The 27,711-nt window shown below is 38.3% G+C and overlaps 1 protein-coding gene across 1 annotated transcript in view; it reads right to left on the bottom strand.

Annotated features, from left to right (window-relative positions):
* Positions 1 to 26,798, bottom strand: part of WWOX (WW domain containing oxidoreductase) — a 547,815-nt gene extending 521,017 nt beyond the window's left edge. The window contains 6 exon segments of the mRNA XM_033157178.1: positions 4,347 to 4,453; positions 20,361 to 20,539; positions 22,131 to 22,188; positions 23,433 to 23,497; positions 26,575 to 26,616; positions 26,618 to 26,798. Coding sequence (XP_033013069.1) covers positions 4,347 to 4,453; positions 20,361 to 20,539; positions 22,131 to 22,188; positions 23,433 to 23,497; positions 26,575 to 26,616; positions 26,618 to 26,679 — 513 coding nt within the window. The 5' untranslated portion in view covers positions 26,680 to 26,798.
* Positions 26,799 to 27,711: the final 913 nt, after the last annotated feature.

Raw genomic sequence — 27,711 nt, 5'->3', positions numbered from 1 at the left:
CAGGAAGTGGTCTTTCTGATATCCTGGCCTTAAGGGCTTTATAGGTAAACATCAGAACTTGAAATAAATCAGAAGCTAGTCTTTAATATAAAACAGGTGTAATGCAGTCTTATAAAGCACATATCAGAAAGCAAACTGGCTGCAACATTTTGTACCATCCATAGCTTTCAAACACTCTTCAAGGGCAGCACCACATAGAATGCACTGCAGTAATCTAAACAGGTTTAGGCTGACAGATGGGCAAACAGCTCAAGGCTATGTAGTAAGATTCAAGGCTGACATGAACCACACAGGGATCTGAACCATACTAGCTCTGGAACTACAGGCATTAACTGTGGGATTAAGAATTCATCCTCAGTGAATTCAAGGCAGAGTTGGATATTTATGAAGAAAGCAAATGAATTATAGTCAAGATACATCACTTCTAGATTCCATTTCTGATCAGATATTATTTTACTTTCAAGTTATGTATCCCCCACCAACAGGTCTTGGCATCCCAGTCTGCCATTGTACCAGAGAGAACATTGGCAAGTTTTTGAACAGTGGCTTTATCACAAAACTGAGAAGCTCAGCACCAAAAAATGGCTTGTTTTGCTACAGGTGACAGATCAGAGCTGTCTTACTACAAAGGAATGTCAGAAATAGACTGGAAAGAGAAGCTGCTGAATTGCAACTAATTACCAAACTTAAAACCATGGAGAGACCTAGTCTGAACAAAGAAATTGGATTCTTATCTCATTATACATGACAAAGCTATCTTTAGCCATCTCACCCCTTGCTTTTTCCTGTGAGACCAATTGTAGTCATTAACAGTCATCAGCAGGTTTTCCACACCTATCAGCCAATCACCCATTCCCACCACCCTTCTGAGTAATACCCCTTCCCACTCTCTCACTAAGGGTCTGGTGACTTCTGTTTCAGTGTATCTGAAGAAGTGTGCATGCACACGAAAGCTCATACCAAGAACAAACTTAGTTGGTCTCTAAGGTGCTGCTGGAAGGAATTTTTTTTTTTTTTTTAGATCAGAGAGAGAGAGAGAGAGAGAGAGAGAGAGAGAGAGAGAACATGTGCACTGTCTCAAAAAACACAGCTTAATCATCCTCCAGAAGTTTGTTTTTAATTGTTTACAATATACCTAGTGTGACACATTGCATTTTAAGGATTATTATGCCAAATTTAAAGTCAGGTTTATCAGGATCACACTTTTTTTTTTTGCAAAGCTTATTCATATGCTGGAAGTGGAGGATATAAACATTATTTTCATCCAAATGCCTATTGCTTTGTGGCACTACTGATATAAATGGGAAATAACATTTGTGTCAAATATACATATAAAATTTACATTTAATGCAATTCTCAGAACACACGTCTTATCAACATTATCAAATTATTAAACTGAGCTATTCCAATCAAAACATTACAACTGTTGAGAAGCCAACTGTTTGCTTTGAACATGGAATATATTTCTGTTGCTATTTCATAATTCATATTCTAAGGTTTCTCCTGTCTCTTCAACTGCTAGCATCTATGGCATAAGAGCAGGTAAGTCAATAGTAGTCAGGGGATGGGCAACAATGTCCTGTTGTGATATCAGAGCAAATCAGACAATGGCATCACGAGTTATAGCAAGCAAAGAGATCACAGATGGAAAGCACAGGTATTAAAGAAGAGGTTTTTGACAGGCAGCTTTTTTAATGGCCACTAGCAAATATCCCAAATAAATATATGTGTTCATGATTATAGGCCTCAGCATTTTAATAGCAGTACCAATCTGCTAAAATGAATCAAATAGATTTTTGTAAATGTTTTTTTTTCTTAACTTTAAGTAGCTACTGTCTTTTATCTCCAACCCAAGATTGCTTGCATTTTGATGTAAATATTAAGCATTCTGTAATTCATCAACTAATTCTCTCCTAGTTACACATTTCAAGTAATTAAAGTTCAGTAATAACTTATTCTTTCTGCTCCAGCACCTGCATTTCATTTGTTTATTTTCCCAGAGTCATAAATCTGAGGGACTGTCAAAGTGCCATAATATTAGTGCAATAATCAAAGTTAATTAGTCCCTCTCAATAAACAACAACAAAGTCATTACAAAGATGCATTGAAGGTGCTCTAGCTACCCACTTTACAGATGAGATTGTACTGAAAACAATTAGGAGTGGGGAATGGTTAATAAATAAAATGCATTTTTTCTGAAGTAATTTGAAACAAAGACAATGTGGGACCTTTGTTCTTCAATTCATTCCCAGAAATGCTCAATTCATACTGCAATGATGAGATAGGTGCATTAAACTCAAATTTAACAACAGCTTCACATTAAGCATGAAAGGGATACAGCCATCTCCAGTCACACAACAGGGAACCATGGCCAGTTGTGGTTCTCAAGTGTATGCTGCCAAACATTTTACCATATACATACTTATTGCAGAAAACACCAATGTAGTGACAAACACAATTGCTATGTAAACTGTGAAGCAGCTAAATCTTCACAATGTTGTAAGGTATAAGGCTATTTCAAAAGACGGGGTCATGGTTCATTTCATAGGCCCAGAAAAGTTATATAAACAATAAATAAGGTATCTTAATCCAACATGATATTCTTTGAAATTTCAGGTTGAGTATTTTCATATACACACTCATTTATTCTGCTAATTACCTAGAGATAATCGTAGCATTAACCTTTGGTGGGTGTAAAACAGTTTTGCATTTAACAACTTAGCTGATCACCATAGGCAACTAGGAATTCCATGCAGGCTAGCAAGATAATTCTGTCCCTGCTCAGCTGGTTTTCATGCTAGCTGTGTAGGAAGGAAGACCTTTTTCTCCATGACCAGCTGAAACGTAGGCTGGTAACCTTTGTGGCCTTATTAGGTTATCATTCAATGTAAATTCAGGTCCTCAAGTGAACCAAATGAAGACATGAAATGAACAGTTTATAACTAGTAACTTGTTTATAATGATGTATCAAACTTTTTCACAAGAACCAGACCCATTTAGACAGCTCCATTTTAAGTTATACATTTTAAAAAATTAGTCAGCAATGTATTTAACCCACATTATTAACAGTACAGTAGCCAACAATAGCAAAATTAGTGCTGGTTCTAAACTGAAAGCCAATCAGCAGTCTTTGAAATACTTATTTATCTGTTTATTTAGTTCCAAATATGGTATGTATCTTTATTGACTGCTGCAATATTTTCATTATTTACATGTCTCTGTAAAAATTGCAGAAGTTTCACACAAAAACACAACAGGTAATGATTGTGTATTCTTCCTCCTCTTCCACCTTCTCTCCCCCCCCCCCCCAATATGTCAAAATTTAAAATGCACGCTTCTTAGAACAGGGACCTCGCTACACTGCAAAGTGCCATACACACCAATAAATAATGGCATACATCTTCTTCCCTGATCACAGTATTATTTATTTATTTTATTAGATAGTCATACAACACAAAACAGTTTCAGGGTGACTTACAATCCATTTTAAAAACATACAAAATGGTTAACAACCACCATAATTTTAAACCTTCAAATCAATACATAAAACGCCAGCTTTCCACTGAGCAGAGGAACACTAATCAGCAACCCAGAGAAGCACTAGCATAAAGCCTTGACTCAGCTGGCTCAAATTCCCTCAAATGCCCAGGTGAAAAGCACAAGTCTTAACCTGGTGTCAAAAGATGCAAGTGTCAGCACCAGGTAGCCCTTGTTCCAGAGAGCATTCCACAGGCTCTACAACCAAAAAGCTCTCTCTCATGTAATCAAGCAATGATGAAAAAGACAATAGTTCAGGTGGTTTCAACCCCACCCCTTACCTGTGCCTCCCAAGCCAATCTTCACTGTTAGGGTGCAAGTCAGACAGATAAAATTTGGTATAAAAATACATTTGGAATTTTACCCAGGGTTAAGAGCAACAACCTATAGCTAATATTAATCATGGCTATGGTTGCTCACGGGAAGGACAGATCCTGGAGCTGAGGCTCCAATACTCTGGCAACCTCATGAGAAGAGAAGACTCCCTGGAAATGACCCTGATGCTGGGAAAGATTGAGGGCACAAGCAGAAGGGGACGACAGAGGAAGAGATGGCTGGACAGTGTTCTTGAAGCTACCAACATGAGTCTGACCAAACTGCGGGAGGCAGTGGGAGACAGGAGTGCCTGGCGTGCTCTGTTCCATGGGGTCACAAAGAGTCAGACACGACTAAATGACTAAACAACAACAACAATGGTTGCAATAAATCTTTCCTTTGATACAACCCTCCCACTCTTTTGAACACTTTCTTTTCAAGAGCATTTGACCTTTCTACAATACTTATTGGTGCCAAGAAACACCTTCTCTTACCCATTCTTCCATGATCCGTTGGACAGCGTCATTAGCTCTTAACGTATTTCGGCAGGCAAGGATGACATGTGCACCATGTAGTGCAAAGGACTTGGCTGTTTCAAAGCCTACAACAAAACACATATTGAGAACATAAAGTAAGAATCAGAATTTAAAGCTAAGCAGCAGGTATTAACTAACAACCAAGAGACTGGAAATATCTGGATTCTATCTGCATACTACAATATATTGATTACTGAGTCAAAATGTTTTTACCATACTTTCCCACTCAAGTTCAAAAACTGAAAACCAATAAAAGAATTAGAATAAAACCAAACTGAAATAGATGTATATATTCAAAATAGCAACATTAGGCTACATTTGGCCAACAGCCAAGTCTATTATCTTTTATAAGCCATTTTTAGGTATAGTTTTGTGAATCCGATTTTTAAATGCTGATATTCTCTGCTTTGATCACCCCTTTGCTTGTTATTTTTAATTGTAGTTTTAATATGTATAATTATGCTTCAAGTATTGTTTTTATTTATGCATTTTTCTGCCTAGTCTAGTGCAAAATATTTTTTAAAAAACAATTCTTAAAAAAAAATTAAGAAATTTTAGGAAATTTAGAGATTTTAGCAACAATCTAAGTGTAATCAAACTTGGTGCAAGTAGTGAATGTTGGCACAGTTGAAGCGGCACAAGAGAAATGGACTGACATTCATAGTGACACACCTAACCTACAGGAGCAGAGCCTCAGCAGATTATCTAAGTAAACATAAAATTCATAAAGAAGAAGGCATACTCAAATTACTCAAATAGCCTGAAATGAAGGTGAGAAAAATGTTCACTTTGACTCTATTCAAGTCACTTCTTTACCATGTCAGCACCAAGCATACATGGAACTTAAGCGAGTCTTTTCTCTACCTGATATCATTTAACCGTCACCATCCACCCAAATGCATTGCAGAGGAACTTGGGAAGTGGATACAAGAAAGAATTGTTACGTATCCCAGGGGAGTGACTTGGAGACATGCTCATATGATTTGTTATTATGATTCCTACTCCACTCTAGGGGCCCTCAGTGTGGCTCACATAATACACACACATTAAAATGCAATTACAATTGTATTTTTAAAAAAGAAAACTCAATTAAGAACAGAGAAATTGGATTAACAAAGTGATAACACCCTTGGTCCCCGAATAAAAATGTTATGGTGTGAACAATTGGTGCTCACTGGGAATGCTCACTAAAATGCTCAGTTCTCATGGCATTGTATTGGCCATTTGACCCTTGTATGCTCCCTTGAGCCCCTTGTTTATAGGTGGTACCAAATGGTAAATGGGTTCTTATACAGAATGGAAATTGAGGCATGGGGGGGGGGATCTGAAGATGTGAGCTTTTTAATGTTAAAACTAGGCTAACATAAAAGTGACTGATACAATTGTAAAACTAACTTTGAGGTATATTGGCAGTTGGAATTTGACCGTAGAATTTGAAATTAAGAGTATTCTGACATTGAAAAGATTTGCATAGGTTCAATAGGAAGATTCAATAGGAAAAATCAAATTCCTATCTTTCATCCACCATGTATTTTGGAAAGTGTATTGCCTGTTTGTCTGTTCGTTCTCTATAGGTTTGGCCTCCTCTCGAAACACAGTTGCCAAACTTAGTATGAAGGTTTTCGAGGTGCGGATGGCAGTCTTTGTTGAGGTTTGGATGCCAGGTACCATTTTGAATCTTTATGGCAAACTGAAATGTGACTTTGTCATGACAACCCATTTTTTGATGTAACAGGTCCAAAATATGCTGATGTGGACCACGTCCATGAAGATATTGTTGCCCCACTGGTGGTCCTTCACCAGATTTGGCATGACTGTTCCAATCAGCACCAATTTGGATGGCTGAAGAGTAGGATAAAAAGGCTTTTAATTAATAAATACATTTTATTTCAAATGGAGGTATCACAGAGCCTTTCTTCCAAGGTACCCAAGTTGCATTCTGCTTGTATATTTGTAAATAAACTATATTACCAAGGCAGGTCTCAAGTGTGTACTCATGCAAAACAATCTAAATGCAGTATGAAAACAAGCAAGCTCTCTGAAGCTCTCCTCAGATTGATCCAGGAATTTCCTGGGGTAGCAACTCACAAAAGATGTCTTAAACAAATCTGAGAGCTCCGAAGAATGTTCCATACAAAGCATCAGACTGCCCCACTCAAACACAATCTAGCCATGATATACATCTTAATAACTTCAAGTTACTTAATACTAGCAGCACTCTTCCAAGTGTGGCTGAGGAATTCTAATAAACCAAAATATAGTGCAGTTTTGGAATGTTTAATCTCCCATCTTGAACTGTATCCGAATATAGACAAAAACTTGCTCCTTGATCTCAGGAACCACCATGGCAGCATTTGGTTATGACATCTTAAGAGGCATCCAAATGCATAGCAAACAACAACTTTGCAAAACATAGACTCAAAATCATTAATTAAATAATACTCCAGGGCTAACAGTAGCTTCAGATTAGTGGAGGAGAAGATGTTTATCAGGACTGCCCCACAGGAGGAAGGGGGCTAACCCCTTCACTGATTTAAAAATTGTCTAGTTTGGCCCTCAGATATAGCAGTAGGATTCAAGTAAGGAAGAACACAAAGAGCAGTGCCCAATTGTTTTGCTAAATTTCTTACTGTATTTCTCAAGGTCTATACCACAAGACATTATCAATGCCCATAGCCAACTTTTCCACCTGTCAAAACAAAATCGAAAATTCTTTCTAGTAGCACCTTAGAGACCAACTGAGTTTGTTCCTGGTATGAGCTTTCGTGTGCATGCACACTTCTTCAGATACACTTTTCCACCTGTGACAACCGGCAGGAAATATAGCAGCAAGCATTATTAGGTGGTTTTGGTGAATGTTTTTGATAGATCAAATAGAAAATTTCCTACCAAGTTCTCATGATACTACAGCTTAATGACTTCCAACTGTAAACACTTGAATTAGCACATGAATACTTAATAGGACAATAATATAAGTATATCAATACCAAGAAATTGACAGAAGGTAACTATTTGTTCCACTTTTATTTTAAACATGCTGCAGCATCCATTTAAACGTTGTTTACCCAGGGAAAAAAGCTATTAAACACAGGCTGCTTCACTTCTAGAAACACCCTGGGGCAAGAGAAATTTAGTTTACAACACAGGGTATAACTTAGATTATAGAATCAACAGACACCACATAAAGTTATACCATTCTCCGCAATTACATGCTTACAGTATTTAAGTCTTAGCAATTTTCCTGCTTGCCTTTTTAAAGCCATTCATTGTACTGAGCAACTTTAATTATCTGGGCAATTCATTGCACACAGATGAATCCAGTTTCAACACATGCAACCTTTCTAATTCCATTCTAAGCAAATGTAGCAAGGAAACTTAAAAATTGCAAACATTATTAGCCAGTCATGCATTTTACTGTTTCAGTAAAAATAAGCATTGATATTGAATTGTGTTTGTATTGGTTTTAAAATTAGTTTCATACTGTAATACCAACTCCTCACAATTTATTACTAGTATAACTAAATAAATATATGAACTGAATGATCTCTGACAGAAAACAAGTGTTGGAAGAAATATTTTTTTTTATCCAGAAGCAGATCTAACCATCACCCAAGAAGTTTTCAGGTAAGTGCCTTAAAATAACAGAACTAGGTTGCTGAAATTCTATAAAATGAAAAGAAGATATTTTAGGCCTTTGTGTGTAAATCAAGATAGCAGCAAGAGATACAAATCTCAGAGTTGTTTCATTTATTTATTATTATTTATTAAATTTATATACTGCCCTTCATCCGAGGATCAGAGGGTGGTTTACAATATAAAAACACAAAAATGCATACCATAGTAAGAAAAAAACAACACCCCAATAATCTCCACACACACACAGTCTAAAAGGCTATAGATCAGACTTCCTCAACCTCGACCCTCCAGATGTTTTGAGACCACAATTCCCATCATCCCTGACCACTGGTCCTGCTAGCTAGGGGTCATGGGAGTTGTAGGCCAAAAACATCTGGAGGGCCATGGTTGAGGAAGCCTGCTATAGATTCTTTAATTAGCCAAAGGCCTGGGAGAAGAGAAATGTTTTTGCCTGGTGCCTAAAGGTATGTAATGAAGGCAATGTAATGAGCCTTCCTGGGGAGTGCACTCCACAAGCAGGGAGCCACCACAGAAAAGGCCTGTTTTCATATAGCCGCCCTCTGGACTTCTAGCAGAGGAGGCACACAAAGAAGGGTCTCAGATGACATTGTAGCCGTCCATTTCTCTGTAAAATTCCCAGATATTATATGCTATGTAGGTATCTGAAACTGTGCAATAGGAAAACAAATATGTAAAGCTGATCCATCCAGCTCTGAACACTGTATTTACTGTCTTTTCCCATAGCTACCTGGAGATGCCAGGAATTATACCTAGGATCCTTTGAATGCAAAGCATGTGATCTGCTACTGAGTGTGGCCCTTCTCCTGTGCTGTTTGAAAGTGTGCATCTCCCAGAAGTTTTGCAAATTTCCATATGCATATAACTTTACCTATATGGTGCTGTTAGCTGGAAATGAAATATTTTTGCAATAATCCCCTGCACTAGTTGGATTTCTGTTTAACTATTACGTAAATACATAAATAAAAGTAGAATATGGAGACGCAGGAGAGAAATGTACAAAGTACAACCAGACTGAATTTTAAATGCCCATGCAAATTCAGGTTGGGGCAATAATGTTCAGTATAACATTCAGTGTGTTAAAACAAAATAAAAAATTCCTTCCAGTAGCACCTTAGAGACCAATTAAGTTTGTCCTTGGTATGAGCTTTCATGTGCATGCACACTTCTTCAGATAACACGAAAGCTCATACCAAGAACAAACTTAGTTGGTCTCCAAGGTGCTACTGGAATCAATGTTTTATATTTTTTTATTATGTTTTGACTATGGCAGACCAACACAGCTACCTACCTGTAACTGGAACTATTCAGTGTGTTATAAATTCTAAAGCGACTACCCTAAAAATCTCATGAGACAGGACTGACTCGACTAGTCTCCGGTTGAAAAAATTCTTATCTGACCCTCTAGTGACAATCCTATTTCTAACAGCAGTAAGAATACAAGCATGATGGAATACAAGCCTCACAAAACTTTTTAAAGCCTCAAATCCAATACTCAGGCTTTTTTTTGGTTGTTCCCCCATCCCTACTAAACCCTTAATATTTTAAATGTGAAAACATTAAAAGCTCTATGTAGCACAAAATGTTTTCTTTAATTTATTAAAACTTCCTGTTTCTGCTTTTTCTTTTTCTACAGCACCAAGGCAGCACCAAGGCAAAAATATTTGGAATAATCAAACCTACCCACTGACCAGCACACAGTAGTACCTTGGTTCTCGAACTTAATCCGTTCCAGGAGTCCTTTCGACTCCTGAAACCATTCAAAAACCAAGGTGCACACTTCTTCAGATACACTGAAACAGAAGTCACCAGATCCTAAATATAGTGAGGGAGTGGGGAGGGGTATTACTCAGAGGGTGGTGGGAATGGGTGATCAGCTGATACATGTGGAAAACCTGTTGACGACTCTTAAACGGCTGTAATCAGTCTTGCAGGGAAAGGCAAGGGGTGAGATGGCTAAAGATAGCTTTGTCATGTATAATGAGATAAGAATCCAATGTCTTTGTTCAGACCAGGTTTCTCCGTGGTTTTAAGTTTGATGATTAGTTGCAATTCAGCCACTTCTCTTTCCAGTCTATTTCTGAAATTTCTTTGTATTAAGACAGCTACTTTGAGATCTTTTATAGAATGTCCTGGAAGATTGAAGTGTTCTCCTACTGGTTTCTCTGTCTTGTGATTCCTGATATCAGATTTATGTCCATTTATCCTTTGGCGTAGGGTTTGGCCTGTTTGTCCAATATAGAGAGCTGAAGGGCACTGTTGGCATTTGATTGCATACACAATGTTGGAAGATGAGCAATTAAATAGCCCTGAGATGGTATGTTTGATGTTGTTGGGGCCAGTAATGGTGTTGTCCGGGTTTATGTGGCAGCAAAGTTGGCATCTGGGTTTATTGCAGGCTCTGGTACCAGTGTCCATGTTGAGTCCTGTTGTTGTATTATTGTGGGTGAGGAGCTGTTTGAGATTGGGTGGCTGTCGGTAGGCGATGAAGGGTCTTCCTCCCAGAGCTTGAGAAAGGGAACTTACATTGTCTAGGAGAGGTTGTAGATCTCTGATGATGCGTTGTACTGTTTTAATTTGGGAGTTGTATGTGATACACCACATACAACTCCTTCCACATGCTGCTATTTGATGCAGCAGAGGTTTCTGTTAGCAGGAGAGGGCAAAATATTATTTTTGAAGATTTCCCTTTCTTCTGCATCCCATTTTCCATCAACCTAAGCTACTCTTAAGGGTTCCTACCGGTAATTCTCTACAGCAGACTTTTGGGATGGGGCATACATAAGGCAAATCAGGAAAAATGGTACTTGAACAGGAAGTCCTCCATCTATGAAAGACATAGTTGGATACTACCCCAATGCTTGTATCCAAAGTTAATAATATGCAAAGTAAACCCATTCAAATTAATATGAAAAGTAAACCCATTCAAATTAATGTCTAACAGATCCATTAATTTCAATCAGTCTACTCTGAATTAAGCTTACCTACTTATAAAATATGAAAATCTGAGAAGTGTGTTCATATAGAAGTGATTGGTTGGTGTTCCCTGTTTAATACCTACCACAGTAAACAGACGTCTGTTGCTCTATAGCACATGAAATACAAATTTTAAGCAAAGGTTTCAGAAGGTTTGGATGAGCATGAATAGCAAAGTGCCATTTTCAACAGGATTAAGAAAATGTTGCAATTACCTATTTAAGTCTTTATTTTGCTAATCATGTACTTTCAGTGTACTTTAACATTTGATGAAAAAATTAAGACGCACTTTGCCGGAATGTACATCTAAGTGAATCTAAGATGCGCATCTTATATGGATTAAGGGAATAAAGATAGAGAATGCAAACAAAATATATCACCTAATTTATCAATTCCAACTTCTATTCCACCCATTAAAATAAGAGCCATATGATATATGTTAACATTTGTTAACTAGCTTCAAAAAGGCAAAGTATTAGACTGCAGATTTAGAATTATGTTAAGTGTTAATGAAATGTGAAATAATGAATTAAGAAAATAATTTAAGAAATGGGTAAGAATTTTTGGAAAATATGGTTGGTACAATGTAAAGAAATTACTAAAGATGAAGGACAATGAACGCAGGAAGGGCAGACGTGAGGAAGTCAAGCAACAATGTTAAGGAAAGAAGCAGTCTTTAACAAATAATTTTTTGTTTTTCTTTTTTGTATTTTGTAGTTTGTATAGTTTTTGTTTTTGTACTTGTGGTGTGTTTGTAGTTGTTGTATTGGTTTATTTTATGTGTTTTGTAGATGTTTTGAAAAAAGTTAATAAATACATTTAAAAAAACAAACAAACAAAAAGGCAAAGTAATATGTTGATGTACACAAATAGGGGAACAGAACCAAATGTTTAATCCAATTGTAATAACAGCCTTTTCAAACAAACAGGCAAAAAAAAAAATAGATGAAGCAGATCAAATACCCACCAACATCCAAATCACATTTAGACAAGATGTGGGAGAGGATTTTTCTTTCTGTGCCTAAGCTTATTCTCTGGCACTGCCTACCTAGCGAGGGTCCTCACTCAGATACTTTGTTATGACCTTTCACTATTTCTTTAAGAAGACATTTGAACTGCCAAGTTTTTAGTTTTAACTTCCCAGCGTATTTGTTTTGAACTTCTTTATTTGCTACCATTCTGCATATTAGTTTGCATTTCAAATGTTTTTATTATTGTGTACACAAATTTGAGTATTTTAGTGAAAAGGTGAAATAGGTATATTTAGTGGTTAAATTACATTGAAGCCAGAATAATACAGATTTAATCTATACTTCTCAAAATTAGTTTTACCTCCAATCCTAAACACAGTGCCAAGTCAGCCATCCTTTCGGAATATGCTCTGCTAAAGGTGAACAGTCACAGCACCTTCCATACTGAAGTGAGGTAAAGCTTTCACAGTATCAGTACACTATGATGTAGGAAAGGAGACACCGAGACTCAACCCAGTTGCCCTCATGCTCCTCTCTCTATGGCTACGGAATCAACTCAGTGAGATACTGGGGTTGGGAGAAGAAGCAAAGAGGATTTCCAGATTGAGTAAAACACCTCATTATTGTCACTTTTTACAGGCTTCTACTTTACAGTCCCAAACACTTTTTGGAAGTGCATGCTTAAGAGGAAACACTGCTCTGTAACCCACAAATGAAACTAGTCTCCACTTAAGTATTCTTGTACATACATGTTTCATTAGCAGAAATCTGTATTCAGGGAACTGTTTTTGGTATATTCATAATGTAACTGTTTGCTTTACAGCCACTCTTTTGAGGCAAAAACTGTTCTTTTCCTCTGTGGTATCAATATAATAGAAAAAAACAACCTACATCCAGAAGACGGCACAAAAAAATTCTGAGTCATCAGTTAAAATATTCAGTTTATTTAGTTGCATATATTGATAAAGATAAGTTGTGGCTTCTACTATGCCAGCATTTCCCTGCTGAGCCTAAAGGACAATCACCTACTACTGTACTTTGTCTTTGCTTTGGTTAAACATGATGGCCTGCATCCCACAAAAATAATTTCATGTACCCAAGAGAACATATATTTCTTGAATATCATGCCACACTATAACCCTCTTTTCCAAGTGAGAGGTTTTTCAACTTTCTTTTGTGATATGGTATGAAGTCCTGCTATTCAGCGAGAGAAAGAGAGCGAGAGAGAGAGAGCGCAGTAAAAATTATACTGGACATGCTTGAGCCTTCAGCTGAACCTGAAGCACTTATTTGAATCCCTGATAATATTAGTGAACAAAAACAACACAGAATTCTAATGAAAGCTCAGTTTTATGGATATCTCTGTAAGTCAACTTCCTTCAATCTGGTACATCACAAATAGCAGCATCAGCCTTTAAGAATTTCATATACTTCAGGACAGATGTTTCACTGCCTTCTCTTCAACTGGAAATCTCTGTCTTCAGCTACATGCCATTAGATTAGCCTACATTAAACCAAACCAAATTCCTGGAATTTTACTTCATTTCAGTTAGCAGGACCCCCTTCTTCTCTTTTTCAATACCTACCCAGCAGATTTGTTTCTTGCGACAATCTACAACCCACAGCTTTGTATTTCACAATTGCTCTACCTATTAATTCTTTTTCCATTTTTTTCAGAAGACAAAGCAAGTTTATCTTCCAGGGAAAGAATGCCTTTGTGAGAATGAAGTTTAAGAGAAGGTAGGTTTTCATGCCCACAGCAAAATAGAGCAGGAGGGGGTACTTGCTACTCAACAGCTTCTTCTTCAGATGTGAAAATTACTGTGCAGCTCCTCTGTGAGCAAGCTACTGCAGAACAGAGTACTAATTAAGCATTAAGGAAAAACAAAATTAGTTGCATGTTTTAAATCTCCTTTTGGCAAGTACAACAGTGCAATATTAATACAAGCAGTTTCATAAAATTAAAAAGGCATATTTCATCTCAGATGAAATTAGAAGACTGTTTTGTCAGCTAAAGTGTGCTGGATCTTTTCAAGCATTAAACCAACACATTTTCTCTGAGTTGGGAAAACAAGTGTGATTCTAGACACAAATGGAATCAACGACAGTTTCCTTAGATCATTCTCTATTTATTCTTCTATTTATACACATTAGAGGGATCAAATGGACATTAGGAATTAATTAACAAAAGACAATAGCCCCCCAACAAACATACAAGTATCACCCAAACAAGCTCACAGAATTTTTTTAGGAGCGAAAAGATAAACGCAAGGGCTCATCTGCTCTATAGCCTTCAATCCTTTTGTCTGCTTCTTCCAAGAAACTCTGTGAATGCAGTTCTATACATAATGCAGGATGCCCCTAAAGGGTGACAGTCCCAACACAGTGTATTATTCCCTCCATAAAATTCCATGCCAAAACCAGGGTCATGACAAATGCTAGGAATATACAGAATGTTTCAGAAATACAAGGTAGAGCTACAGTGTCATGATGCCACCACCTAAATGGCAGCTCTTGGTTCAGTACTAGTAGTTTAGAAGGATGCCTTAGGTTTCTCTTTTGTTTATGGATATAACAGTTCTTACTTCTCCCAGTGAAGTGCAGAGAAAGTCTTGCAATTATTCTGATTTGGGGGCGGGGCAGGGGGAGGATAACAGTTTGCTTTGCTAGTAAAGGTAAAGGGACCCCTAACCATTAGGTCCAGTCGCGGACGACTCTGGGGTTGCAGCGCTCATCTTGCTTACTGGCCGAGGGAGCCGGGATACAGCTTCCGGGTCATGTGGCCAACATGACTAAGCCGCTTCTGGTGAACCAGAGCAGCTCACGGAAACACCGTTTACCTTCCTGCCGGAGCGGTACCTATTTATCTACTTGTACTTTGTGCTTTCGGACTGCTAGGTTGGCAGGAGCAGGGACCGAACAACAGGAGCTCACCCCATCGCGGGTATTCGAACTGCCGACCTTCTGATCGGCAAGCCCTAGGCTCTGTGGTTTAACCCACAGTGCCACCCGCTTTGCTAGTACAGACTGCTAGAATAGCTCAGTCAGTAGAGCATGAGATTGCTATTCTCAATGTTGTAGGTTTGAGCCCCATGTTAGGCAAAAGATTCCTGTATTGCAGGGGGTTGGACTAGATGACCCTTGGGTCCCTTCCAAATCTACAATTTTATGAGTCTATGTACCACCAAAACAAATATTATCAAACTCTAAGCAGATTATATGCAGCATCCCAGCCAACTACTGCAACCATTAATCCACATTATGTTTGCCCAAGGCAGACTTTAACAGGTTTATAAAGCCCCTAAATAGCAACATTACCTGATATAGACTAGAAGGGCTTCAAGTCTGAAAGATGTGTTGAAAACAGAACACTTTCTATTTCCCATTCTGCCTCCCTACATCCACCCAAGTAAGTCATTAATTTAAGTCTTCCATTTAGAAAGTCAAAACTAGATGGAACTGCACGTACATCACAACATACATTATCTTAGAAAAGGCATTCCTTCCTTCTTTCTGAGATAGCACCTGTCACCTGTAATTTTCATTAAGGACTTACATTAAACTTTTATAAAAAAAAAAAATGATGCCCAGTCCATGAACACACAACTTTCAAATTGATCAGAAGGTTTATAAGCAGTTAGCCTAACCTACTATTAGCCAACTAGATGTCGCAGCCCTAACCGTTAGATATTCTTGAAGTGTCAAAAGTAAACAATGCTCCCAAAAGTCTTACGGGAAAATTGGAAGGGAGATATAAAAGCAGCAATGACAGCTTGTTCACAAGAACTGAGCTTTAATCCAGCTACAAACCAAGCCTGCCACAAGGGCTTATAGGGGAAGCTGTGACAAGGCAAAAGAGGGGGAGCTGTTACATTCCTTAAATAAGCCTTCATGTGACTCCAACTTATAGAGTTAGGTAGTGCACAGAGTTGTTCTGTAATGAAAGATAAATAATGTCAACAAGTGATATACCAAAGAGATTTCATTACAAGTGTAATTATTGAACCTTTTGGCCTCAATGTAATCTTACGTATTACAAGTTTGTCTTGCATTGTGAATTTCAGCCAAAGTTGATAGAGTTCAATAACTTGACTAACCATCCATGTATACTGCTCATTACCCAGGTAATAGATTTATCAAAGCAGGCATGAGGCGATACAAGGAACAGATACCATTTCTGGAAATACCTCAGTGAAAATTACTAGATTTCAACAAAAACATTATTATTAAGAATTTAACTCCACAATTTAGAGCGTAGAGAGAATGGAACCTAATGTAAAAGTAAGCACAATAAAAGATGGCAACGCTAATGTACATACCAGGAGGTCATTTGTACTTAAACCCCATCCAAAAAAACCCTAAAAAACTGCAGGTATACTTGATTGTGAGCTTCTTCCTGCAACAGTGTAGAATAGCATACTTTTGGGGAGTAAGATAACAGACCTTGAGCATTTTCTCTGTTGTCTACGTGACACTAAATGCAAGTAATTTCTATGCAACTTTCCTCCACTGTACAGTTTTCTGCTAGGCAGGCACTGAAGAAATTCCATTAAGGATGGACAGTGATAAGGATTTCTTCACTCCCCACCCACAAAAATCACATATTAAAAATGCATCTCTACCATTACAAGGAATAGGTTTTCACTTTGTTTATTTTTAAAAAATAAAGGCCAAGGCTCCCAAGAGCTGTAGATTTCACAGAAAACTCCCAAACGCCACGTGTCTTGGAAAAAAAACAACAACAAGCAATGTCTGGCATCTGTGCTTGGGAGATTTAAGAGAACTTTCACAGCAAATTTAGATAATCAGGATTCTAATGAAACTCTACTTTCTGACTAATGTGCAGGTGTGGGATTTTGAGCCAACAGCAAGAAGATTACTTTCAACTGAAAATATACTAAAGAACGTATCCTACTATATGATCTGAAGGAAGTAGGGCATTACTTAACTCTTCATCACTATCTAAAAAAAAAAACACTTCCAGAGTCCAAGGACATTTAGGCCTTCCTCTGCTAACATTTTAAAGAATTTTTTTCACCTTAATCAAGTTCCTGTTCATATTACCACTCCCCTAGTTTTAAGATCTGGCAACAGAAACAATTCAAAAGTTCTGTATAGAGGAAAAACAATATTCATAATTCAATCTAACAATTTTGATAGCTTTGCCCCAACGCTATGGTTTTACAGTTTTCCCTTAATCCAAATATATTTGATCACATCTGCCACTATGGTTCCAATGACTGCATTCCAATTCATTTTCTCTTTGCATTTGTCTACTTTTGACAAGCCTAAAAGAAATTTAACACAAATGTTACACAAAGATAGTTTTGCATACCTCACATGCCATTAGTTTGCTTTTCCATTTCAAGCATCAGACATTACCAAAAAAAGTCTTCAGCCCACAAGGGCAAACAAAACAAGGACACCAAGGCAAGCAGGTTTGCAAAACTATTTAAAAACTGCATCTCTTATCATCACTTAGTCAGGTTTTGGAAAGCAGCTATAACAAAAGGGATGGCACTATAGAGCACAAAAGTGTTACTGGCAGCTACCTTTTGAGGGGCCAATTGTGTTATCAAGTATCAATTTCATCATGTATCAGGCAGAGACAAATGCAATACAATGCAAGATCAAATAACTATGCAAGACTCAAATACAAAGGAGCAACACAAAGTAGTTACTAACATGTACAAATATCATAGAAGACAGGTGCAGAGACACTGGGTTGTGGGCAAAGAGTACCGGCAATTTGTGGTTGGAGGTCTGATATTTCAAGAAGAACAAGTCAACTTGTGCATATCACAGACAAGCCTTGTCTGTGATAAGTACAAGTTGACTTGTTCTTCTTGAAATATCAGACCTCCAACCACAAAGTGCTTTTGTAACTTTTTCCAGTTTTTGAGAACTGCTTGACACAAGCAATATTGGGCTAATGTTTGAGAATGGGGAATAAAAAGCTCCCCCTTGAGTATACAGATCTAATTGTGTGGGGTTTTTTCGCATCTTGGCCATGGTGTATATATTTCCTCTCAGAGAGGAAGCCATGGAGTGGAGCAACTGAAACTGACATGATGCGGCTTGCTGAATTGTTTAGTTTCCATCTCTCTTTAATCTCCCATGTACACATAAACTCAGGGGCCAGGCATCAACACACACTCAAACAGTTTTCCAATTACTTTGACATTCAAAGGCAAAAGGTTTGTTGAAGGAGACTCGTGGCATGCATGTGTATGGCGATCACGACCAAATCTACTATTGTACAGTAGCAGATACAATATTGCTTTTCCTCAAAAGAGTTTAAGCATGTTACAGTTTGTAATAGAAGAATTTAGGAAGCTTTGCCTATGCCCCTAGAGAAAAAGTGTTCCTTTAAAGAATTTCAGCAGCATCACAAGTGTTCTTGCATCGTGTTGCAGAATTCTTGCACTGCCTACAAGAGATTAGATCCAAGTGAGTACTGCATACACAAAGCTAAACTACACAGGATTTCAAGGACATAAAGAAAGCTTTAGATAAGCCTTAAAAGACAAAGGCTAGTGTTTTGATATCCACATTTATCTTTATCTTAAGTTAAAAAACCTGGGATACTACTAACTACTGTGTTTAGTTTTGTCAGATACATTTGCCAATGAAGTTGAAGTCGACTACTTGCAGAAATTAGTTCACATACTCTTCCACATTTGAACTTTAGCACCAGCAATTGGTATATAAAAAGCCCAAGACAAAACTAATATTTGTTTTGGTAAACTTTGAAGCACTTTGATATGTTGCTCTTTCTTTCTTTCTTTTTGCTTCATTTTTTTTCAGAAGAACAATAGAGCCCTCTAGTGGAGGGAAAATCAAGACTGTTAACTGCTAACTCACAAGTAAGGTAGGAGCACAGGATACGGCTGCCAAATGTGTATTATTTTAAAACGTTTTTATCCTATGTTTCTGCTTTACACCACACTGGAAATGCTAAGACACGTAAAAAAAATAATCCAATAATGTTAAAGCTATGACCAAAATATATTCTTCTCCATAGACTGCACAAAATACAAACACAAAACCTTGCCACTTGATAGAAACAGACTTCCTTGAACTATGCTTTACTAGACATATAAAGACCCTGCACTATATTTTTAATAAAACTTGGAAGTAGTAAATTTTCAAAACCCATCACTAATTTCCACTTCCTTTACTGGAAATACAGGTAAAGGGATGTTAGTTGCTAATTACAACAAAAGTTTATAAACTGTCAGCTAATACTTTTTGTGCTCCACAGAAATGCAGAAAACTAAACTGACAAGACCTTCAATAGCAAGTGAGTAGAGCCCAACAATGAATATTTTTAAATTTTCATTTTGAAAAGGTGGTGTACTCAAAGGAAAAGCCTCTTATGTTTGTCATCATATTATACATTTCCTCACTCTGTGAAGTTTAGAGCAGTGTTTTTCAACCTTTTTTGGGCAAAGGCACACTTGTTTCATGAAAAAAATCCCGAGGCACACCACCATTAGAAAATGTTAAAAAATTTAACTCTGTGCCTATATTGACTATATATAAAGTAATTTTTCCCAGGCAACATCTCGCGGCACACTAGTGGTTGAAAAACACTGGTTTAGAGAAACTAGAAAGCAGTTAACTGCCAAATATATTCTCCCCTGCCTCCTTGGGTACCTCTGAAATTTCAAACTGCAAGTATGCTTTCTTTCTAGTTAAATTTAGAACTCCATAGTTTGATGCAACAGCTTACACCTATTATCTTTTTTTGAAAATACAGTGTTAAAATCACCGTGGGAAATAATGTCACATTACTCACTGGCACATATATGCATGAACTCTTTTTTATTTAACAGTTATTTGCTTCATTGGTATAAATGATGAGCTCCTGTTTTGGGCTCAATATTTAAAGAAGTACCTGGTAGCAAAGCTATCCAGAACAATAACTGCCAAGAATTTAACTTTGACCAAAAACTCTTAAATAATTATCTAGAACGTTCCTTGTGAGGAAGCGAAACCAGACAATTGTGTAATAATGCATCATCACTTGGCACGCAGTTTTCCTGAGTCATCTCTTACCTTCCTTTGATGACAGACTGTACTTTTAGATTTGATGCTAAGGGACAAATCAGAACTGGGACAAGTTTCTGTGCAGATGAACCTTTACATGGAAATAAGTAGTTATTGGAACTTGCATCCAATTAAATAAATTTAAGTTTGGAATGTTCGTCCTTTTATACAGAAATATACCACATATAGCATTGATCAACCTTGTATTTTGAAAATCAGTTATGAAGACCACTGAGGAAGTATCCACATGCATGTATGTACAACACATGCAAACTCACCGATACAGCTTGCCACAAAACTGAATGCAATATTGACCTACCTATTCCTGAATTTGCTCCAGTGACTATGATCACTTTTCCACTCATATCACGACCCTGAAGGATTTCCATTGCAGTGGTGTTTCCATCATACTTCTGCTTGGCATTGGGTTTCATTGGATTATCTTCTACTGTAAATGCTAGTCTTGGGTCAAGGTATGTTGTCCTTTTATTTATGTGGCTTAAGAGAAACAAGAACGATTGTCATGCTAATATATATTGCTTCAGTAACAATGCAAACACTGAAAAATACTTTAAATTCAAACACTGCTATGTCCCTGTTTTAAGTTACAGACTTGCTGCTTGTATTGCTGAGTCCCACCTCGTTAGTCTCCACAACCCCCATTCTTTCACAATCCTGGAGAAGTGCAAAATTAAGTTTTATCAGGGGGTTCCTCTCTGATACGAAAATGTGGAATAGTAAGGAAAGAGGACAAGTGGGAAATTCTATTTATCTCTCATCCGGATAAAGGCATAACTGCAAGATTCTATGACCTTTGGCTAAACTTGGATCATAACCAGGATACATATATGAGAAAATGGGTATGAGATTCAAAGAATAACGATGAAACAATGGATTTGGGACAACTTCCTATCTAATATAATTTCAGCAGACCTAAAGGAGAACTATTTAAAAACCATTTAAAAACAAGACCTGTGGCTATCTTAAATCTACAAATATAGAACTCTTGAGTTTTCCATTATTTGTTCCTGTAGCACAAAAGGCTGAAAGTCAATGGGGAACAGTTATCAGTTTCTTCTCTATGGATTAGCTTTCCTTAAGTAAAAATAAAGTAGTCCGCAACAAGTAAAAAACATTAATAGTCTGTAACTGAAGGCCAATTGTGATATTACTGGCTTACAGTCTTGGTTCTGTGTGTTGGGAAGGTGACAGAAAAATGGCTATGAAAAAGAGTCGAATGCAATATGACTACATGAAGCTGGTTTAAACAGGAAGACTATCAAGCCTACTATTGTTCACCAGGACAGTGGTTCACTGAGTCTCAGGGAGAGGTATTTCCCGGGACCTTCAACCAGGCACCATTTAAGTATAAGTGCAAGGGATGAAACCCATAAACATAAAAGAGCCTACTGAATCAGTTCAATGGCCCTTCTAGTCCAGCCTCTTGTTCTAACAGTGGCAAAGCAGATGCCTATAGGAATCCCAAAAGCAGGAACTAAGCACAACAGCACTCTCCCCAGCTCCCAGGAATTAGTATTTGGAAACTTAATGCCTCTGACAATAGCAGGGTAGAACCTAGTCACTGTGGCTAGTAACCATTGATAGCCTTATTCTCCATTAATTTGTCTAAAACTCTTTTGAAGTCACCTAAGTTGGTGGCCATTGTGGGAGAAAATTCTACAGTTTAACTATGCATTGTTTGAAATGGTACTTTCTGTTTCTCCTGCTCTTTTGTATTCCAATATTATGGGAACTTTTTACATGCATATGCTCTGTAAATTAGCTGTGAATTCTCCAAGTCTCTAGACAGACTTGCCATTGACAGCTTCAAGCAACTTTTCCAAAGAAAACGAATTAAATCATAAGTTAGATTTAATATGGTTTGGCATTTTTTATTCACTATACCTTTCAAGAGGCTTTTAGAAAACATGCTTCAACATGCTACAACAAAATCTGGAGAAGTATTTCACTGCATTCCTGCTTTGAATAGTGTTAAGGACAGATAATTTGGAAACTAGTGACCATCAAAATAACAAAACTGCAGAAATGTCATTTGGAGAAGTAGACCCCTTGCAGTTCTCTCACTTACTCAACAAAGTAGACTTGTCCATTTTCATCTGTTTCTTGCTCCCATCCATATGGCAAATCTGAAGGAATATAAAATAAATTCAGTAGCATTTTAAAAGCGATTTAAAGCTTTCAGCTCAAATTGTATATCCTCAGCAACACTTTGTCTTCAACTGAAGAATGTGGTGGAGACAAGAACCAGTAAAATCCAGGAAAGGAAGAGAGTGACACAATAATGGAAGGCGATCAACAAATTAACCTTGAACATGGTTTTAATGCTATAATCCTATGCACACTCTTTTGGGACCAAGCACACACTGAATTCAATGAGACTTGCTTCCAGATAACCAAGCATTGGATTAAGCTGAAAAATGAACAATGCCTGTTTGGTAGTTAGTTGCCTTTAAGGGATTCAGTTAGTCTGCACACACCTTTCTTTATAAGTTTATCTCTAATGCTATATATAATTGAAGATCTGAAATTACTGAAGTAGGGAGATGAGAAAGGAGAAAGCATTGTAACTACAACATTTAATCTGAAATGGAAGAGTCATGGCAATGGCTGTTTCATGTTGGATACAATCCAAAATTCTAGTATGCCCAATACAGCAACCCCAATAATGCAGGACAATTTGTTCTTCTGCAGCTATATTCTATAAAAGGAAGACAATGAGTGAACAGTTGCAGTAATTTACTTCCACTACAGAAGAAGCCTCACAAATTTTGGAGGAAAGATTCCAGATTAAATGGTTTAAGGACCAACATTGGGGTCCTCCTATGATACAAGTATTCATGTTATTTATGTCATGTTTCCCAACCATAGATATTATTATCTGCAATCATTTGCAAATTATGGCACACCAAATTCATGGCTCAGGCTTTAACTTTTCAAAGTTTATTTATTATTAAATTAAATTACTAGTCCACCCACCCTTCCTCCCAAAGGAGCCCAGGATAGCAATTTAAAATAAAAGTGTATTTAAAACAATTATATGTGTTTTATTGGAAAACATTGATTGTTAGCAGGTCTTTAAAAAAGGTGCTTCCACTATTTTCCCTTGAGATTTTACTTGGAAAAGTATCACACAGATAATGGGACAGACTAATTTACTAGTATTAGGACTCAGCTACATTAGTGAAGAAACAGTGAACTGAATATGTTATAAACATGTAACAACACCAGGTGGCACCAGACAGCAGGAAATTTTAAAAATGAGGTTTTCCATAGAATTTTTTATTTTGTTAAAACGATCTAATTTCTGACTTATTTATGGCTTTTTTCCTGTGTTTAGAACCACCCTTTGTCAGCAAAACTAGACACAAACCTCCTGCAACTCGTTTCCGTTTCCCAGATTTGGGATGATCCCACTGAGTTCTTTCTTCCAGGTGACTGAAAGGGAAGCATTTTAAATCAATATAAAGAAATATATTTCACAAATGAAGTGTGATCTCAATTGTGTCACTATGCATTGTTAATATTAAAACCTCTGGTCAATCTTCCTGGGGCAACAAACATTTGCAGTAAGCAGTGTGCTCCCCCTACCAATGCCTTCTAGCTGCTTTGGGATACAAATAATTCCTAGAATACTATAATGAAAGAATATGGGTCACTGCTAATTCATACCAAGGCAAAGCTGACAGGGAAAATCCGAAACCAGAGCGACCAAGCATTCCAGAGAGATTGGAGTAAATTTATGCAATATATAGACAATCATCGTAAACATATAAAAACACTAGCAGGCCTGAGATAAAACTCACAATGTTTAAATGTGTGTTTTGAATTTTAAATAATTTTAGATATATGTAGAATTAAGATATTACAAATGTGTGGACATAATATGTGTTTTATAAAAATCAGAAGACGAACGGAGGGAAGTCGTGAGCTCGGTAGAGCATAACATTTTACATTTCACAAAAGGTGTTAAGGTGATATAATTATTTTTTTAATGGAAAATTAATAAAAATATTATTAGCAAAAAAAAAAAAAAACATACCAAGGCAGTGGTTACAAACCAGACACAGAAAAGATAACCTGTCTGTATGAAATAATTTTTAAAAATAAAAAATTGTCAGTAGCACCTTAGGGACCAACTAAGTTTGTTCTGGGTATAAGCTTTCATGTGCATGCACACTTGTTCAGATACCTTCAGAAGTGTGCATGCACATGAAAGCTTATACCCAGAACAAACTTAGTTGGTCTCTAAGGTGCTACTGGACAATTTATTTATTTTTATTTCGACTGCATCAGACCAGCATGGCTACCGACCTGTGTCTGTATGAATGTTAAGGAATAGAACTGGTAGGCCCCAAAGTCTTCCTTAGGAATGCTCAGGAGCCCAAAAGCAAGTCTTGTTATTAGGCTCTATATCAGGGGTCAGCAAACTTTTTCAGCAGGTGGCTGGTCCACTGTCCCTCAGAACCTTGTGGGGGGCTGGACTATATTTTGAAAAAAAAAATATTAACGAATTCCTATGCCCCACAAAATAACCCAGAGATGCATTTTAAATAAAAGCACACATACTACTCATGTGAAAACACCAGGCAGGTCCCACAAATAACCAAAGATGCATTTTAAATAAAAGACACATTTTACTCATGTAAAAACACGCTGATTCCCAGACTGTCCGCAGGGCCAGATTTAGAAGGTGATTGGGGCTGCATCTGGCCCCTGGGCCTTAGTTTGGGGACCCCTGTTCTATGTGGTTTCCTTTTACAGCAAACACCTGTGAACCTTCATTTCTAAGGAGAGATGAACTTATTGAGTTGCACCCAACTATGTTACTCAGCTAATGGTAATGCCTCCATTTGCAAAACTTAAAATTCCCTCTCCCTCCTGCAGTCCCCCACACCACTTAAATTTATTTATATTTTATTTCAAAAAATTTAACACTGTTTGATTGTAAAACAAACAACCTCAGAGCAGTTTACCAAATATAAAACAAGAAAATAAAGAAAAAAATACAATCTACTTTAAAACATACAAAATTTTAAATACTAAAGCATATTAAAATTACCTCAACTTTCTAAGCATTTGGGTAGGCTCATCTAAACAAGAGTTATTGTTGCAGGCACCGAAAAGAGAACAGTGAAGGCCCCTGCTTGGTGTCAATAAGTGGGGAGTTCCAAAGTACAGGCGCTGCCCCACTAACAATCAAGTTCTTACAAATGCAGAAAGGGCAATATGTGGCACCTGTTGTAGTGCCACTCTACTCAATGAAACAGTCAAGTAGGCCCATATAGGGTAAAGCGATCTCGTAGGGTAAACAGGTCCCAAGTTGTTAAGGGATTTATATTTAATGGTACACCTTGAAATTGGCCGGGTAGCAAATTGGCAACCGGTGCAGATCTCTGAGCACAGGTGCTCTATGTTGACAAGGCCTCAATCCCATCAGCAATTGTGCATACTACAGCCTTCTCACTAACTACAGCTGCTGGATCAGAGTTTCATAGTCCGCACTCCTCAAAATACAAAGGAGCTGCTCAGTTTCCAAGATGCCAAAGAGGATGCTTAGGAGTCGTCAACCACCCATTTCATCTACCATTCCACAGTGAGACAAGGGATTTGACAGGGTCACCAGCTTTTCTCCGCTGGAAAAGTCCCCCAGTGCAGTCGTTTCCAATTAGCTCCGTACTGCAGATCCCCTGAACAAGGGCCAAGCCAGGGACCCCCTGTTTTTGAAAAGGCTTACTTCTGAATAAATGTGCATGGGTTTGGGCTCTACTTCGTTTGCCTTTGAAGATATCAGAAGACTCCTGTGCTGTACTTCTTTGTGACTTCTTTTGGTTTGTTCTGTACTTATGCTACTGTTGCTTTGTGGACAGCGGTCTGCAACGGCACCCACCTTAGGCTGGTCAGATACAAAAGGGAACGGCATGCTTGCAACCTTTAAGAGCCGAGGCAGAAGAGGCAATTTCAGCAGGTGTGAGTTTGCAGGACAACTGCACTTGCTGGTAGTGGCGAGAAAGAGGCGGTTTCTCCTGAGGTGCCCTTTCACTTTTCAACCGTGAACAGCTCGCATCCCCCCTAGCATAAACTCCTTACAGCACTATGGGGAGGGGGTTGTTATTAATATTTTTAACACCATCATAACCCTCATTATTTCCAGGAACCATGTTACACTGGGGACTCCTTGCCTCTCACCAACCATTCAGGTTCAAGTGAAATTCTGCACACACCCCAAGACATTGCGAGGGTGGAGGGGAAGGAGAGAAGAGAAAACTTTTCTGCATGCCACCCTCATAAACCACTGAGAAATGTTACTTTTTGTACCCTACACTGGTAAACTGAGGAGGAGGAGGAGACTTTACGTACCCCCCACCCACCCACATCGGACAAGCCACTCAGAAAGGCGACCCTTTGCCGCCCACCCCTCACGAGCCTTCCCTCAGAGAAAGCCCACCTCAGAGGCGGGAGCCCTTCCTCACCTGCCTGCCTGCCCAGTGCCCACCTGCCCCTCTCCCACTTACTTGGCGTAGTAGACCCAGCCATCCTTCGTGGTCCTCTCCTCCCCCGGGGGGAAGCTCCTCGTCGCTGTCGGTGTCGTCCAGCCCCGCGTACTTCAGCGCCGCCATAGCACCTCGCGACCCCGGGACGGTCCCAGGAAGGTTCTACTGAGAAACGCCACCTGCGCTTCCAGCCCGCTTCAATTATCGCCCGCCTCCTCTTCCGCCCGCCCGCACAGAGACGGAGCTTCTTGCAAGCAGGTTTCAGATTTGGGCGGGGGGGGTGTTGGTTTTTTTAAGGGGAGGACAGCCCTTTCCGGTGTTGTTGAGCCAATCCCAGGGCGCGGAGGACGAATTGTATCATGGGAAGCGTAGTGCCGGGTGAGGTGAAAGCACGTGCCAAGCCGCGCTTTCCGCAGGAAAAAAAAAAACCGACGTTGTGCTCGCGGGTGTTGCTGCAGCGGGCAAGTTTGTCCCGTGCGAGATTCATCTTATGGGCTATATGTAACTGCGTCTCTGTAGTTTCTTTTTACTGTACGGAATATGCCCCGTGTATTGCTCTGTCATTGTTCGTACATATGTTTACGGTAAATCAAATGTATGTGGGCGGATGTGTGATTTCGAGAGAAATGTCCCGATTTTTTGGGGGGGGGGAGGTTGTTGAGAAGTTTTGAAAGCAGGAGCAGAAAGAGAGGGCTGCTTCTGCAACTGCTATTTCCACTGATAAGAATTTGGATAAAGAGGAAATATGCCCTCTGGCAACAGTTGCGCTTTGCCAGTTTAAAGTTCAGCGGTTGTTTTTGTACTTTACTTGTTTTTGTACCTTTTGTGCCTGCAGTCTTTTTCACACATGAGAATAAATCCCATTTAACGCACTTTGTAACCACTTTGTGCCGCAGTCTGCATTCCCAGAGAAACTCCCAGCACCCACCACTCTTGGTTGTAAAGCCTGAATCAAGAAAAATACAAATCCCAAATTATTGCGGGTGGGTATATAGTGGATATATAACAGAATTCATTTTTCAGACTCAGAAAGCCAGATGAATTGCCATGTAGACTGAGCTGACAAATTAAATGTTCATCTTATTTGTATGATTGTCCCACTAGTCAGGGAAGCTATGATAAAAACACTGCACTGCATTGTAAGTGTAATAACTGAAG

This window comes from Lacerta agilis, chromosome 8 (assembly GCF_009819535.1).
Source record: "Lacerta agilis isolate rLacAgi1 chromosome 8, rLacAgi1.pri, whole genome shotgun sequence".
In the NCBI taxonomy this organism is placed as follows: domain Eukaryota; kingdom Metazoa; phylum Chordata; class Lepidosauria; order Squamata; family Lacertidae; genus Lacerta; species Lacerta agilis.
This window is presented reverse-complemented; position numbering and strand designations above follow the sequence as displayed.